The following is a 17,181-nucleotide window of genomic DNA, read 5'->3' as shown; positions in this document are numbered from 1 at the left end:
TATAAAAAGCCAGACCAGGAAAATCTCCTTCATGTTTTTCTGTGTTTTATTCTCAGTTACTTTCACACAAAGGCATCTGCTGTGATGTTCACAATTCTGATGTAGTCAGTACTGATAAATGATCAGAATTATAATATTTCTGACTGTCTGAGGCTAAGTTGAATCGAATCGGGACTTTGAAAACCGGAATCAAATGGATTATAGAAATCAGTGATGATACCCAGCCCTAGTGAGCAGCCTAGGCACAACAGAAGTGGATGTAGCTGTAATAGGAAAAGAACTATTTCTAACTTTTCGTTAAGTTAAGGCCTGATCCTTCTGAAATTCATAGCCAGTGCTCTGACACGGTGTCATCAATCTTTGAATGCTGAAAAAGCACAGTGTACCCAGAAAAACACATTATATTATATAAATTATTATAAAATGTGTGTGCGCCTAACTTTTGTGCCGGTACGCCTAACTTTTTAAAGTTAGGCGTACCGGTACGCCCATGGCAAAAAAGTTAGTCTAGAGCCCTGAACAAGTATTTCATAGTCACTGTTTATGGGTACTAGGTATGACATTTTCAATAAAAAATGTGACAACTTTTTTAAGATACACCCTTCCATCCCTGTACTGTTCTCAAATTTATGTGAACTGTTGTGACACAGTGATCACATTTGCCAAAGAAATCCCATTTTTGTTTAGTTTTTTCCACAGAGAACGTTTTGGGGTACTAATATTTCTACCCTCAATATTTATTTAATGGTGGGGACCAAACAGTCTACAGGTGGATTTCCACCACCTCTGGTGTTAATAGAACATTTTTTACTACAAAGTGCAAACAAACATATTTTAATGGACAACCGTATTTCATGACATAAGCTAAGCACACAAAAGTAAGTAAATTTGTGTTTGATCATTTCTTTGTTTTAACTACCGTTGGAAGGCCTGTTTATTTCTGCTTAAATGGTGTAAAATTTGTAAATAAAATGCATTTGTGGGTTGAGCAGCAGAGTTGAGTACTGCTGTTGTGGCTGTGCATCATTCACCCACAAGCTACTGAGGCCCCCGTTTATTAGACAAATAAATTATTAACTCATTCACTGCCAGCCATTGGCAGTGAATGAGTTAAACCCATTGACTCATTCACTGCCATTGACAGCTATAGACGTCAATGGCAGTGAATGAGTTAAATTGCAAACTGTCTTGTTTCTTCAGACTTCAATCATCCAGTCCAGTAAATTAAACTAAACCAAACCAAACCAAACCATCAATAGCAGAACAAACAGTCTGGCACTGGGAGAAAAGATTTTGTAAGCTTCTCATGGGCGCAACCCATAAACTCAACTCTGCTGCTCAACCCACAAATGCATTTTCCTTGTGGCACTATTTAAGGGAAATAACCAGGCTTTCCAACACTATAAGACTTATTGCCTAAAAGCACTGTTACAACAAAGAAATCATGGAAGATACACACATTTCCTTAGTGTTTGTGCCAAGTTTATTTATACAACATGATTCTGTGAATGTGTATGTATCAGACCTGTGATGCGGGCAGGAGGTTGGAGGTGTGGCGGGCCAGGCAGGGGCACAGGAGACACAGCAAGGGTATAGACCTCAGCTGGGGACTGCATAGAAGGGGTGTCCTCTGCTGGCGGAGTGAAGTCGATCTCATCATCAAAGTGATCTTCAAACTCCTACGTCCACACAAACATATGCCATGTATAAATTTGTTGACGGCATGACAACAACAAAAAAAAACCCAAACAAAAAACGCTGACTCTCTTTTAGACTAAATTTACACACAGCCCATTACATTATACATTCACCCACTGTGTTTTCATCAAGTCAAGTCTGCATGAAGGAAATGAAACTCACTTGTGTCTGGCTACCTGCCTGCCAAAACTCTCACCTTGAAGTTGATCTCCCTTTCCTTGCAGCAGGTCACACAGTTCACTAGCACCACCACCAAGGACACAATCACCATCAAAGACACCACCAGGGACAGGTAGATAGAGACAGACAAAGTGTCCCCCGTGCCTTCACCTGAAATGACAAAAACAGAAAGAAAATGTGCTGAATCATTCACATCTATCTCTGGAATTCAAAAATAAATTAGAAGGGAATAAAGAAGAAACATGACAGCTGTGTTAGGTTAGCATAAGTGTGTTTGACAGCAGTACAACACATGAGAAGTGTACCAGTACTTCTAAAGCCACCCACAAAGGTACATTAGAGCTTGACAACAAAAATAAACTGCACAGTGCACTACACTACAACCTCTTCATATCATTACTGTCTTTCTCTTGCAACTCCACTGCAGTGAGAAGAAAAAACAATCTGTACCATTGTGCATGGCATACATTAATGAGTGATTCACCACTTCTCCCAAAATGTTGTGGCAATAAGTGTGACTTCTCAGATGACCTCTATCCCTTATCAGGTATTCAGAGAAGCAGTTGTGGGGGTGTCTGCTGGCCAATCACCAGCTGATAGTGCAGCAGTCGTGACAGCGGGTGTAGATCTGCTCAAGTGAGGATGCTGCTGGCCCAGCAGTTCAAGTGTCAGGGCTGACAGCATCCTCACAACCCACCCACTGTACTGCTCAGCTGCAGCTCACTCGCTATACTAATGCCAAACCACATGAGCCTCAGATTTAGTTAACCAAATTGTACAAGCTGATACTACAGGAGACAAAAGGATGACGGAGGGCACTATATACGGCATGTATGTGCAGGGCTGTGCATTATCAAATTTTAACTGCAATTACAATTTTAGCTTCCACAGATTAATAAAAAAGAAACATCAAGATAAACAGATTATTGAGACTGATTCTGTTTTGTTGTAATGAGATTATTCCACCTTTCAGCAAGTCTAAATTTGTTTAAGTATATTCAAGTGAATTATGAATAAAGAATATGGAAAACTACTTGAATGAAAAGCTATGTTCCTTTAATTTAAAATCTAATAAGCTGTAGTTAACCCGGGCCCTGACTGATCTGGAAATCTGATGACCTGCATTTCTGATTTCGCAAAGTTGATGTCCTTTTCAAGCCAGATGCCCTTCCTTGTACAAATCCAGGGTTGGGCCTGACAATAAAAGTACACTGGTTTCACCGGTCTGTAAGTTGGATTTCCAATGTCTGTGCATATACATGTTTTAAAAAAAAAAGACAAAGCTGACCAAAATAACTTTGATATTTGCCCTGGTTTAGCCTTAACAACAGGCTAGAGAAACTGATGGGAACTCAATCGGTGCCTGTGTACAACCGTACCTCAGCACTACAAAAAAGACACACCATGTATTGCTATTTACCATTCATAATTATGTATTAGGTGTTTCTCGCCAACCACCTATCACCTATATTTGTCCAACCAACCAATTCTCATTGCTGTTTGTAAGGTTGGACATGCTGCTAGACAACATAACACCACCTATACTCTTTGTATTTCAAGAACACCTGTATGTTCACTGCATTTCTGCCAAAAGCGCATTCTTTTGTTAGGGTGTGCGTGACTCATACCCACCTTATTTCCGACATGTCACTGCTCATTTCTAACTGTTCCTTTGAATGGTATGACTACTGGTCATTGCATTTCTTGTCTTACTGCCAATGCCAGTGAACAGTCAGAAGACGTTAAAGTCAATCTCTCTCACTTGCAGCTTGAATCATCTTTTATGGATGACAACTTTCAGTTCACACAGAAAGGACTTGCTGAATCAATTTGTTTCATTATGAGGTAACAAATTCACCAAAGTCTAATGCATTTATTTTTATAACTTGAACGTAATCACAGCCACCTACAATCTACCTCAATGTGGCCCGTGAGAGTTGAGAGCAGTGGGAATTTGTGCGAGACACTTCTTCCTAGCCTCCCGTCAATGTTTATTCAGCGTCCCACTGGTTGCGGCTTGTCAGGTACATTGTGTCTGCTAGAAGGACAGTATACACCTACTGAGTCTCCTTCTGGCTACAAAATTTCTGACAGATGAAATTGGGTGACTAATACATCCAGATGACAAACTCACATCTAGGTGTCTCAGGCTTTCACACCAACATGTGAGTATGATTGCAACACACACCTGAACCGATTTGGAATAAATGAAAAATCAGACTTTAGCTAGCTTATCTACATAGTAAAAAATAATTAGTAGGTACACTGCTTTCAGAACTCTCTCAATTTTCTATAACAGAGATTCAAAAAGGTGCTGGAAACATGCATAATGGATATTTGCAGATTCTGCATATATGGAATGTTGTGACATTAACAATCTGTACCCTAAGTATACGCTACATCACAGGTTACAAATAGAGATGGACCGATCCGATATTACGTATCGGTATCGGTCCGATACTGACCTAAATTACTGGATCGGATATCGGAGAAAAATAAAAAATGTAATCCGATCCATTAAATATCACGAAAGCACCTCACAAAACTTGCAACACGCCATAACTCACCTCAGAACGTTAGCAGTATGCATCACGTGATAGAGCGGCTGTGGCATGCGGGACCTGTCGGTGGTCTGGATAGCATTTGGAGCTTCGCTAGCAACCCGGCATTTCATCTCCGACAAAGTTATCCCGAGAGAAGTAAAGCAAGTGTGTAAGTCCATCTCTGAATGTTTGTAAAGCATTCCTGCGTTAAGCTTAACAAGCGACTGCCTCTTCTTGCTGCTACTTCAATCATGAAACTGCTTAATGATCAGCTGATCGGCTTTTCTGTGCGAGTCAGTGTCTCTTGTTTGTTTTTGGCCCACTTTGCACCAGAAAGAGGAAACCAGCGGCTGAACAACAGCAGCACGTTTAAGCTTGATCAGCTGTTGTTAGAATGTATTTAATATTACTTTCTACTCGAGGATCTTTTTCTACGTAGCTGACGGCTGGTAACTGTGCAGGGGCGGATCTAGCAAAGTTTAGCCAGGGGGGCCGATAGGGCATTAACAGGGAAAAGGGGGCACAAAGACATACTTTTCTTTCTTATTCTCATTTAAAATGTCTAGCTTTTAATAAATAATTATCTGACACCCAAAGTTTTAATTTGATGTAAAATGAATAGAAGTCAATTACTGTATATAGTGACTATTAAGTCTAATATAAATACCCTAGTAAGCTATAGTACTTTTTCCTTTGGGAAGGTACCATCTGTGCAGTCTGCAATTTTGTTGAAGAAAGATGTTGAATCTATTTAATATTTCTTGAAAAATAATTGATTTCTGTGCCTTTTTTTTCCACACTGCATCAAATTAAGGTTGATTACGTCGATTAAGCATCATGAGGTGGAGCGTGAGGGGTGGTTCCCTATTTTTTATTTATTTATTTTTGTTGTTGCTGGGAGTTGGAACCCTATTAGTTAGGTTGCTTAATATTTATGCTAAGTACTCTTTAAAATACCAGAATAGGGAGGATGGTGTAGGTTCAAGTTTATTAGATTGATCAGTATTGCTGAACTATGAAATATTTTTTTTTTGCATACAGGTATAACAGAATAGCTTTAGTGTAGTTGTTGTTTTAAACTTGAGTATGAACTTATACAAAATGCAGCAAGATATTTAAAAAACAGTTTTGTTGACTAAAAAACACTATATCGGATTCATATCGGTATCGGCAGATATCCAAATTTATGATATCGGTATCGGTATCGGACATAAAAAAGTGGTATCGTGCCATCTCTAGTTACAAAAGGTTCATCTGGCTATATCACCCACCCCTACAGACATTTAAACAGCATAGCACCATAGTGAAAGACTTTGGGTGCTATCTGACTTCACTATAGGTCAGTTACCACAGTAAAAACAAATGTAAGTCAAATGAGAAATCCAACATCCAATCCAGCACATTTTCAGGTTCAACATTTAACACTGCATTCCGTTTTAAAATTTGAACTGTAAACATGGGCCCAATTTTGGGAGGAAATTAAGTTGAACAGGTGTCACAGTTCAAGTGCATGTTTAGAATGTCAGAGGATTTCACAAACATGAAATTGTGATCTGCCCTTGCTCCGTCAGCATGGAAACTGTTGTAATTGTTAGCCGTTTTTGACACATCAATTTTATGCTTAGGCAGTATGACACAAGAAATTGAAAATAAATATAACTGTGAATTAAATTCTGGTGTTCTTCCTCAATGAAACACCAAGGGTAATCAACAGAATGATGATTTGAACCACTAACACCTATCACACTCATCATTTGAGATTATATTTATTTACCAAGAGAAAGGTTTGTTCCTGTTTCTCTGACTGTATGAGTATTTAGTTTGCACATAACTCTCTTGAAAAAAAAATCAGAAAAACAAATGTGGGTGCCATATCATTTCTAGGTTGACAGGTTTGCAATTTCAGGCAAAACAGTGGCAGGTAACAAATTATTTTGTTGAAATAAACTTAAGGCAAGAGCTTGGCACATGAGGCTGTACAGTGGTCTAACTATTTAGTAAGTTCTAATCTGAGACGGGGGAGGGGGGGTATATCCACACAGCATAGGTTGTCAGAGAGTAGAGAAGCTGGAGCAGCAATCCCTCCAACTCCCTGAGGAATATTAGATATGATACAGAGTGTCAGCCATGATTGAGATTCATTTAGTGTCGGCCACAGAACACCAAGCAGTCACTGACAGAAATAGAAAAGATGGCTTAATCTGTTCTCTTTACTTATGATCATAATGAAAGTCCTTCATGCACTCTGCTTCTTTTCACTAATGTCTGAATGCCTAATGTTTTCCCTGCTGGGCAGAAAATACTGAACTACAACCCCAAAACTGGTGCAGGTAAACTGAATTCTGTGGCCTCTTTCACTGAGAACTGTGCACAGTTACAATTTGAATCGCCAGTGATAGATATCACGAAGATCTTTGTAAGTCAATGATAGTTGATGATATATTATGATGCAAATAAATTAGCAACAACAGCAAGACCACCATTATGAAGTGCTCTTTCTAAAGGATTACTTCCACAAACCTCTGTGCTTAAGACTGCAACAGAGAAACTGTATCCAGTAAAATATTGATGAGAGGAGAAATTAAAGATTAAATAGCTCTGTAGTGTATTGGACCAGTGAATGTAGCTATAAATGGCATGTGTACTCACAGCTGTTAAATGTAAGGGTTCTTTACCTTGCAATTATCATCACCATCAACAGAACAATGAAGCGGGATTGTTAAGTCTTGAACGTCCAACCAGACTGAAACTTTTTAACAATCAAAAATGTTAAGTGAATAAAACAAGAATTAAACATAATATTTCCTTATAAACACATGCAACTCAAACCTGTAAGCAAACTCTATAGGTAATGCCAGAGATAAATGATTCATATTATATAAAACTATAAGCCTTTAAGTCCATTTATGCAATAGCAATGTCAAGATTGATATTCTTATGTGAAAAGCAAATGACCCATTAACAAGGCAAGTAAAGGCAAAAACCTGACCCAGACAATTCTGGCTGAGGACTCCGTGCTAAAAAGGCATGGTTTTAAAAAGGTGAACAGATGCACATCACTGCATGGTTTAGGCCAACATCCCTAAAAATTATATGAATCCACCAAATGCATTTTTGTGCTGTTACTGTGTCAGCCTTCAAACCAGTCATCCGTACTGCCCCCCAGATGAGAATCTTGTACTGAGACAGAGTGTTTTCTTACTGGGGTTTTCCACAATGCCAAAGCAAATATGTTTCAGAGGGAAATCAAAGTAGCTTTGCCCTATATTTACTTTTCTCAAACCACACAGCAAGCCATTACTATACTAATCTGGATCTAAAAATGAGGCAATCCAGTTCTTAAGGGTTTTATAATATTCTCTAGACCAGCAATGACCTCTAACAACTTTAAAGCAAAACCAAGCTAATGATAAGCTTGGACTTAACAGCCCTGTTTCAGTCGGCACTAAATTATGTCACATCTGGCTATTTTTCAGCCAATGCCCCTTTCTATTTAAATTACAGCAATTAAAATGAGTAGTGGGATAAATCATTGGAACAAATGGCTTTAATAACTCCAAAGCTCACACCAATCCTGTGAAAAACATTCAGCTGTAATTGCGGGTAGCTTTTTGACACATACCCACTACCTGGTTCAGCAAAACAACAGGGTTCCAGGCAGTGCAGGGCTCCCAGAGAGGCTACAGCAGCAGCCAGATACAAAAAAACAGGAGCTGGGTCACGGCAGCGCTACATGGGATCAGTTCTCCTCCATTAGGCTTTATTTGAGTCATAGGTTCATATTATGACTTGGCAGGCCCCACCAAATGACTCAACTGGTTTTTGGGACCAATACAGCAGGGAGCTGCCACCTCCTATTTCAGTTAAACTGCATATTTCAGCAGGCATTCAGGGAGAGGAGGAGTTGACCCATTTTTTACAGATTTCACCCACCGACCGGTGTGCACAACAGTGGATGTCTACTTTTAGTTACACACAAAATGGCAAATGGCACTGTGGCTAAAAGCTTTGGGTTAGTTTAAGGTTCTTCAGTCTGAGAATATCATGAATCAAACAAAAAAACAGAGGCACCTAAAATAGGCTAATACTTATCTCTGTCTGGTTAGGGACAAAACTAAATTTGATTTCCACCATTTAGAAAATAAACAACTGCTAAAGGATAAACTTGCTTATTACAAGCATCTCCAACAGTCCAACAGTCTGTAGTGGTAGTCACTGAGCAGAGTAGTGAAAGGTTAATGACTTGTAGACTAATCAAACAAATATCACCTGGCTATGCCCTACAATTTAAACATTGACATTTTGGTTAAAGCTTAACAACCTATTTTTACCCCTGTTTGTCATGTGTAAACGGAATATCCCTTGCAGATTGGCAAGCCCAAGTCATATTCATAAGAACAATCTCATTAACAATCAGAAACTTAAAGTCAAAACTTTGAACAATCAAATAATCAAGAATTATTATATCATGTGTACACACAGATATAAGTAGACTAGGAAAATGGACCAAAGGACAGGTTGCTGTGTAATAAAATAATAAAAATATGGACTATATTTCATCTTACACTGTACTTTCCTGTGCTATTCGTTATGATTAAGCAAACAACGCTGTTGCTAATCATTAACTTGTAGTGATAAGACTGGAATCTGTTATAGTTACACATTACCAGCGAGTGTTGGTAATGTGCTAGGAAACATGTTGTCAAAGGAGCTTGCAAAGAAAAGCGTCTGGACTTCTTTAAGTTGCTTGAAGACGTTTCACCTCTCATCCGAGAAGCTTCTTCAGTTGAAGAAGCTTCTCGTAGCTTTGTGGCAAAAGTATTACAGCTACTGCTGATTTCTATTTTCTCTTTTTTCTTTTTCTTTTTTTTTTTTTGGGGGGGGGGGGGGGGTGCATTTCTCACATTAACATGTGTCAGATCAAATTTTAATTTTAGACAAAGATGACCTTAGATAATTCAAAATACAGTTTTTAAATTATGATTTTTTTTGTTATTAAGGCAATAAAACTATCCAGGTTTACTTGGCCCTATGTGAAAGAAAAAAAAAAACATATCTGTGACTAACCACATTTTTTTCTTCAGATAGCCATGTTCAATTTCATTAGCCACACCCAGGCCTGATTACTGCCAGACCTGTTGAATGAAATCACTTAAACAAAACCTGTCTGACAACATGAAGTAGGTTAAAAGATCTCAAAATGTAACACATCAAGCAAAGATCTAAAGAAGCTCAACAACAGATGAGACACAAAACACTGACATTTATCAGGAAGGGTTAGAAAGCCATTTCTAATGTTTTGGACTCCAGTGAACTATGGTGAGAGCCATTATCCACAAATGGAAAACTTGGAATGGTGGTGAACCTTTTGATGAGTGTCCAGCCTACCAAAATTAGTGCAAGAGCGCATCAACAACTCATCCAGTAGGTTACAAAAAAACCTAGAACAACATCTAAAAAAGTGCAGGCTTCACTTGGCTCAGCTAAGGTTCGAGTTCATGATTCAACAATAAGAAAGAGAATGGGCACAAATGGCATGCATGAAAGAGTTCTGAGGCAAAAACCATTGCTGACCAAAAATAAAACAAAAGATTATTTCACATTTGCCAAAAAGAAGGTGATGTTTTTGAAAATTTTGCATCCTGTAACATCTGGTGTAAATCAAACACAGCATTTCATAAAAAAAACATTATACTAAGACTCAAACATGGTGGTTGTAGTGTGATGGTCTAGGGCTGGTTTGCTGTTTCAGGGCAGCTTGCTGTGATTGATGCAAGCATGAATTTGGCCTACAATATGTGCCCTGAAGCTCAAGCACACTTTAGACGGGACAAAGACCTCAAACACATCAGCAAGTCCACCTCTGAATAGTTCAAGAAAAAAAAAGGAGGTGGTGATGGTTTTGGAGTAACCTATTTAAAGTCCAGATTTAAAACTGATTGAGAGCCATTTGCATGACCTTAAACAGGCTGTTCATGCTCAAAGACCTTCTAATGTAGCTGAATTAAAACAATTTAGCAAAGAGTGGGCCAAATTTCCACAACAATGCTAAAAACTCATTGCCAGTTATTTAATTTTCTGCTGCCAAAAGTGACACAGCCAGTTATAAGGTTTGGGGGACAATTAGTTTTTCACATAGCTCCTTGTAGGTTAGGTAAACTTTTCCCTTAATAAATGAAAAACCAAATTTAACAATTGCAAAATATTTTCTATTTATTTCAGTTATTTTATTTGGTGACCTGAAACATTTAAGTGTGAAAAATATGCAAAAAGAAAAAACAAATCAGGAAGGGGGCAAATATTTTTTTCATAGCACTGTAACGTTTAATGACTGCTCAAAGTATTATGGAATCTTGAATATTCCATCTCAACTGATTATTTAAGAAGATGATTGTTTCACATTTGTATTTCTTTGGTGATTTGTGACTGTGCAAATATGAAATAGTCACATTAGTAACCTAATAACACAGTTTTCTTCCGTTTTTACAGCTGTGTCCTGAACAGGAGACTCTCTTAATTACTACATTAAGTGTTTTTAATTTTTTAATAAGATAGCAACTTTTCTTCAAAGAACACATACAATTCATGAGGCCCCAACCATAACAGGACTCTTTATTTGGGTGAAATATTACACTGTAGTTATCGAAGCAAGTTAATCAAGGTTCACTTTAGAACCAGAAACATTATTTCCATGCGGGTAGGCCACCATCCACCTTGTTGTGCCTTAAACTTGTTTACATCAACACCTAGACCAATCCCAGTAAAAGGTTAACATCTATGTACCAGGAAGCAACAACACACACATCACTGGTTTCTGCTGTTAAATATTAATCAGAAATAAACCTGCAGCAATAAATTAGTGTTTTTCCGAGAATAGTTAAAGGAAACGTCTGTGTTGATCACTGTGCCATTTGGCCGAGTCGTGACAATGACCTGCAGTTATTCATCATTATTAAACAAACTACGGAAAGACCAGAACCGATATTCTGATAACTCTGTGATCAACCAAACAAACAAGTATGACAACCCGTCCATTGAAAACACTCCTGTCTGGATAACCGGAAATACAGTTCAAGCTAGTGTGTTGTTAGCTTTTAGCTTCGTATTAGCACCAGCTACCAATTTCAGCAAAACATCCTCTCATGTGGACAAACACAACACACTTTACCTGTGAATCGGTTGCCTTACCTGATTTCTGACCATACTGAAGAGGGGCGCCTTCAGACAGTCCCAAAGCCGATAGAAAAATCCCAAAGCTCAGCAACAAAACATATACACGGCGGTTCTCCATCCTTATAGCTTAGCTAACAAAATGTTAGCTACGTGAAATCAAATAAATGGCTGATTTTAAAAAAGGCTTAAGTGTTTTAAACATTGAATAGCAGCTTCGCGTTAGTCTAGGCTACATAAACGAGCACATTTTGTCTGTTTTTGCGTCTGGCTATTCGCCAGCTAACTAGCTTTAGCTATCGATGCTAAGAGTTTCAGCTGACGACAGCAAACGCCGCTACCACACGCAGTGGTCGGGTATCCATGGAGACAGAGGGGGCGGTCACCTTTCGCGGCCTCTCATATTTAGTGTCTGTACTTTAGTGTTGTCTAAATGAACACAACAATGGGAATTTCAATCGTTATAGCCCCTGACTATCATGAAGAACCTCTCCTCCAAAGCGCCATGTTCCTGTACACCGTGACGTCACTGAAAGTGGGCCGTGAAACTTCAAGGAATTGACAGCAGCCTAAACCAATTACAAGGGACAATTCCGTCGCGTTGAACTCCCACAGCCAATCGGGTTCGAGCTTTATTCTCAGTCAGTTAAATCCAGTGATTTGTATCAAAGCTGAAGAAAGCTTTCTGCATTCAGTCAGTCGCCAACCATGTGAGGCACGTAAAAGTGGTTATGAAAGAAGACCTCTCTATATAAAATGTTTATATCTGTGTTTACGGCAAGTTATAAACTACAAAAATTTATGAATGTATTTGACGAGTGATGCTACCTTTAGGACCTTTATTATGGGTATGTGTGGTTTTATTCGTTGTTTTTGTTTTATTGTGAGTATGAATTTCATATAAATATGGCTCGTTGTTAGATTTACATGGAAAACCAAACATAGAAATAGCCTAAAAAAAATCTGTCCCCAAAACGGCATCAAGACTAAATGCATGTAGATATTGCTGTAAACCTGTAATTCCTATGTAATCCATAGGATGGGTTATATATGTTATTTTGCGTATTACTTGGAATACTGGTATGAAATTATTTGTAATACAATCTCGCCTGTATTTTAATTCATTTTTTTTATTCAGCATGTTGTGCTCAAGAACGCATAAAAATCACATGCTCTGTTAAGACTGACTTCATTGCATGTTTTAAAACTTGCCACATAGGTGTAATAAAATCAAGGACAACTACCATTTTCACTTGAGTGTACCTGATTGTATAATCCTTATTAATTTCCCTACAAATGTACTACAATACTACAGCACCAACATAGCAACTGTGGTAGTAAAATAGATAAATTGCAGAAAAATGCATGTTTATGAGGATCAGATGTGTTGGGATGTGAATATGTTCTTACTGTGCTTTGGTCATGGATGCAAGTTCACAAAACAGTATGAATGGGAAAATTATCTGCTCTGATTAACTGATGAAGGGGGAGGAGGCAGTCGGTGGCGTGAAGGAAATCTCCCTTGGTTTGAGGACAGATACGTCAGGTTGCTTCTTGCACTCAGGATCACGAAGCTGTAAGAGAGTGTTGGTGGCTTACAAGCACAAAGCAAGAGCAACGGAGATCTCCAAACCTCACCCGAAGCACGGTGAGTACCACTTTTTCTGCAAATTCAAGTGCAGTTTTTCTGCAAATTCTTTGTGCGCTGATAGCTGTGTGTCACTGTTTTGTGAATCTTTAGTCCTCTAGCTTTAAGAGAGGGGGGATATAAATGTTTAAATGTAGGAAGACAAAAAAAATAAAATGTTCGGACCTATTTGTGATTACCTTTTCAGTTACCTGCAACTTCCTTTGTGGAAAAATGAATGTGTTTAACATTAGAAAACCATAATCCAATTCACATACGATGCTAAAATGATACCACACAATGAACATTTTTCCTACTGTGGAGCCTATGCTGTTTATAGCTATAATAATTTTACTTTATTGTTAAAATGGTACAGCCCTGCCCTGCTGATAAAAGGTCCCACTCAGCTCTCTTTTTGACTGTGCTGATCAGAAAAACAGCAGAAAACGCCCTCAGCAGTTCAATTTAGTGTCACTTTGCATTTCTTCCATGCATGTGTATGTGTATCCCTCAGGCAGCCACAGAGGACCATGGCATTTGCAGGGATGTTGAGCAACGAGGACATACAGGCTGCAGTCCAGGCTTGTCAAGGTGAGTCAGACAGCGCACACTAAAACTTACATCCAAGAAAAATACACACTTTGCAAGCATCTAATTGTGAACATAAGAACACGTACTTTACAGCAAGGGAATATAGGTCCATTCACATATACACAGCACACACAGAGGTGCTTATTAAACCCACTCCCACAGGGCATATCTGTATCATGTGATTTTCACAGTGGGGACAGGGTACCTGCAGGTAACCAGGCAGCCATGTGGCAGGAGAGTAGTTTCCAAAGTGGTTGTGTTGAGCATTAACACATAGAACACCAAATCACACAAGCTGTAAAGTCCTCACATCCAAAATTACTTAAATATTTATCTCTAGAAATTATGTCCTCATGACGAGGCAGACAAAGCTCGACTGATCTGATGAAAATCAAATGTCAGTGCTTTCATACCCTTAATTCAACCAAACCCGCCTGTTAGTAATGTTTTAGGCAAAATAGCATTAAGAAGATTTTTGTTTTATTAATCAGAAGTTTTAAACTCCACTGCAGTGTGTGCAAGTCTTTTTCAGAAAAGTCCTTTGAAATTATTTGAAGGTAGCTTGTACCAGAAGAATTCCACTATGACTGTAAATAAAAGGCTTTTAACATTTGCATTAGACCTATGGGCCATATTCATTGTGCTTTGCCTGCTTTAATGGCATAATGACATAGCCTGTAATGGTATAAGACGGTGATGTGCCACAGGGTGTATATTGGTAAATGTCATTGGTTGAAGAATGAAAGTCATCTGAGCGAATGAGTTAATGCGACATGTCTATTCAGTCTCCCGTCGTTCTTTCTTTCTTTCTTGTCATTGTGTGATTGACCTCTTATTCCCATGTGTCTGTTTCTCTTCCTCTCTCAACTATGTGTGTTTGGTGTGTGTGTCTGTGTGTGTGTACGTGGTCCAACGTAGCTCCAGGCACATTCAACTTCAAGTCATTCTTTGAACAAGTTGGACTGACTGGCTTATCTGAAGCAGACAGGAGAAAAGTGTTTACAGTCCTGGACCAAGACAAGAGTGGATACATCGAAGAGGAGGAGCTCAAGTAAGGATGGAGTGCATGTGTGTGTACGTGTGTGTGTGGCTGAAAGACTTGAGCAGGAGCACATGGTGGTACAGATGGAGTGTGTGTGTTTGTTTGTGCATGTGTGTTACATCTGCAGTTTGTCGTAACTGTCCCTCATGATGGGCCTCAGGCAGAGGTCACTGTATGAATGGAGCAGCCTTTCCGCTTTGCATGAATTGACTGATACATGAATTGAGTGAGTGAGGAGGACAGGGACAACTGAAAAAGGCTTAGAGGTGAAGAAAAGGCATCAGCAGAGATACAGTCTGAACTTACTGCTTCTATGTTTTGTTTTTTTTTATGTCTACCCTTCAGACTATTTCTTCAGAATTTCTCTCCGGGGGCCAGAGAGCTGACTGTGGCTGAAACCAAAGCTCTGATGGCGTCTGGGGATAAAGACGGTGATGGCAAGATTGGAATAGAAGGTGAGTGTTTGTAAAACATCTAGAAGAGCTGTTAGCAGATGTGAAATCAGAGCAATTTGTGCTGAGGAGCTGTCCACCTCTTAGTGCTGAAATTCTAGTCTTTAAAAAAAACTGATGCAAATAAACTTCTGCTCTCCAACAAGTTAAAAAAAAAAGAAAACAAAAGATTTCTTGTTTGTTGAGTCATCTTGCTTAACTGTAATGCTGCATGACAACCACAATTCAACTTTTGGCTGTCTCTGTTTTTCCCCCACACAGAGTTCTGTGATCTCCTGAAGTAAAGAGAAACTACATACACATACGACCGAGGCTGTCTACCCTTGTTCTGAATAATGGATTTGCAATGGAGATCTTGACTTTCTGGATTGTTTCATGCAAAGACCAAAAACCTCACAAAATCTGTACCTGCCTGCTGCTCTCCCTGTTCATGTGATGCAACGTGTATAAGATGTTTAGTAGACAGATGACCAAAGTTGGATGTTAAACATGTTTGTGTTTAATCAATCAGGTACCTTGAATCAATAAATGTGAACAATTAAAGAAGTAAACTTACTCTTTGCTTGTCTTTTATATATATATATATATATATATATATATATATATATATATATATATATATATATATATATATATATATATATATATACATGTAAACTTAAATAGATGCAAATAGATGCATTAAGCATTACATACTATTCATTCATATTCAATGACTTCACATAGCTCAGGTCAGGTTTAGAACTGAGTCAAAAATTGCTTCATAATAATTATCTACAACAATCTATTTAGAATGTATGAATTGCATTCTGCTGTTATGTTAATGCTTTAATAAATAATACTAAATTGGTAATATTTCAGAGGTCAGGGAGAAGAAGAAGAAAAAAAAACATCTATTTTCACAAAATATCATGTTGCGTTTTACCTCAGTCAAGAAGATGTAGCACTGCTTTATTATGTTTTATGCTTTATTAAAAGTGAAAATGGCAAAATATCTGAACTCTTGGGATTTATAATATATATATATATATATATATATATATATATATATATATATATATATATCTTACAATTACTAATCAACATTAGTTCAATATTAATTATCACTTAGAGCACAAAACTTGCGTATTGCAAACTAGCCTGTGCATTTAAAGCAGTGGAAGGAAATGTTGTGTGTGGAGGATTTGCTCTTTATGACTTTATAATCTTATGACTCTCCAACCCTCTTCTGATCTGTGTTTTAATCTCAGTTTGCTGCATTCTAATGTGATTATGAGAATAATGAAAATAATGAATAATTATTTTCATTATTTTCTTACATTCTGGATACTTGAAGCACAACCAACAAGGGGCAGTTACACAATGTATTTGGATTCAAATAGCACTTTTCTGGCCTTACTGACTGCTCAAAGTAATTTGAACTGTAGGAGACAGCCCCTCCCAATTGCAATGGAGTTGGTCAAACATGCAAACTTTGCAGGCAGGATTTCAACCAGGAACCTTCGTGCTGTAAGCTGATAGTACTAACGCTCAGAAACCCCACTCCTCTAGTTCACATCCTGTGACCGGGCACCATCTCTCATCCTTTTGTGCACCTTATACACATTTATACTGTTTAGAGCTTCCCCATGTTCCATGAACAACATACAATTTTAAACATTTTTATTTTTATATATTTTGGATCACTTTGAGAAAAGTAACCAAATTTCAGGTTAAAATTGAAATGAAATATATGAAATTTAGGGTTCTTATTCTGCTGTCTCCCTCATCACAAAGGGTCGCTCTGCATGTTTGAGTTTGCAGTTTGATGCCGGACACCCTGTCACAATCCCAAAGAGGTTTATGTGTCTCTGGTCGGAATCAAACCAGCTACCTGCT

General features: G+C 38.2%; 2 protein-coding genes across 3 annotated transcripts in view; one reads left to right on the top strand and one right to left on the bottom strand.

The window, feature by feature from the left end:
- lmtk2 (lemur tyrosine kinase 2) overlaps positions 1-11,971 on the bottom strand; it is a 32,101-nt gene extending 20,130 nt beyond the window's left edge. The window contains exons 1-3 of the mRNA XM_085454078.1: positions 11,610-11,971; positions 1,895-2,028; positions 1,526-1,679 (exon numbers count right to left, since the gene is read on the bottom strand). Coding sequence (XP_085310204.1) covers positions 1,526-1,679; positions 1,895-2,028; positions 11,610-11,712 — 391 coding nt within the window. The 5' untranslated portion in view covers positions 11,713-11,971. The remainder of the gene's footprint in view (positions 1-1,525; positions 1,680-1,894; positions 2,029-11,609) is intronic.
- Positions 11,972-12,150: 179 nt separating this feature from the next.
- pvalb5 (parvalbumin 5) lies at positions 12,151-15,841 on the top strand. Of its 2 annotated transcripts, none has more exons than XM_085454079.1 (6): positions 12,151-12,214; positions 13,077-13,239; positions 13,733-13,809; positions 14,728-14,860; positions 15,197-15,306; positions 15,565-15,841. In XM_085454079.1, exons 3-6 carry the CDS (start codon positions 13,749-13,751, stop codon positions 15,585-15,587), a joined length of 327 nt encoding a protein of 108 aa, XP_085310205.1. In that variant the 5' UTR covers positions 12,151-12,214; positions 13,077-13,239; positions 13,733-13,748; the 3' UTR covers positions 15,588-15,841. The 2 variants fall into 2 exon arrangements, with proteins under 2 accessions (XP_085310205.1, XP_085310206.1); XM_085454080.1 differs by having other exon boundaries at positions 12,170-12,439.
- Positions 15,842-17,181: the final 1,340 nt, after the last annotated feature.

The sequence above is a fragment of the Copadichromis virginalis genome, linkage group LG4 (assembly GCF_057382275.1).
Source record: "Copadichromis virginalis isolate Kocher_CV1m ecotype Utaka linkage group LG4, C_Virginalis_male_GT1.1, whole genome shotgun sequence".
Classification (NCBI taxonomy): Eukaryota; Metazoa; Chordata; class Actinopteri; order Cichliformes; family Cichlidae; genus Copadichromis; species Copadichromis virginalis.
The sequence above is the reverse complement of the archived record's forward strand: the minus strand, read 5'-3'. Positions and strand labels throughout refer to the sequence as shown.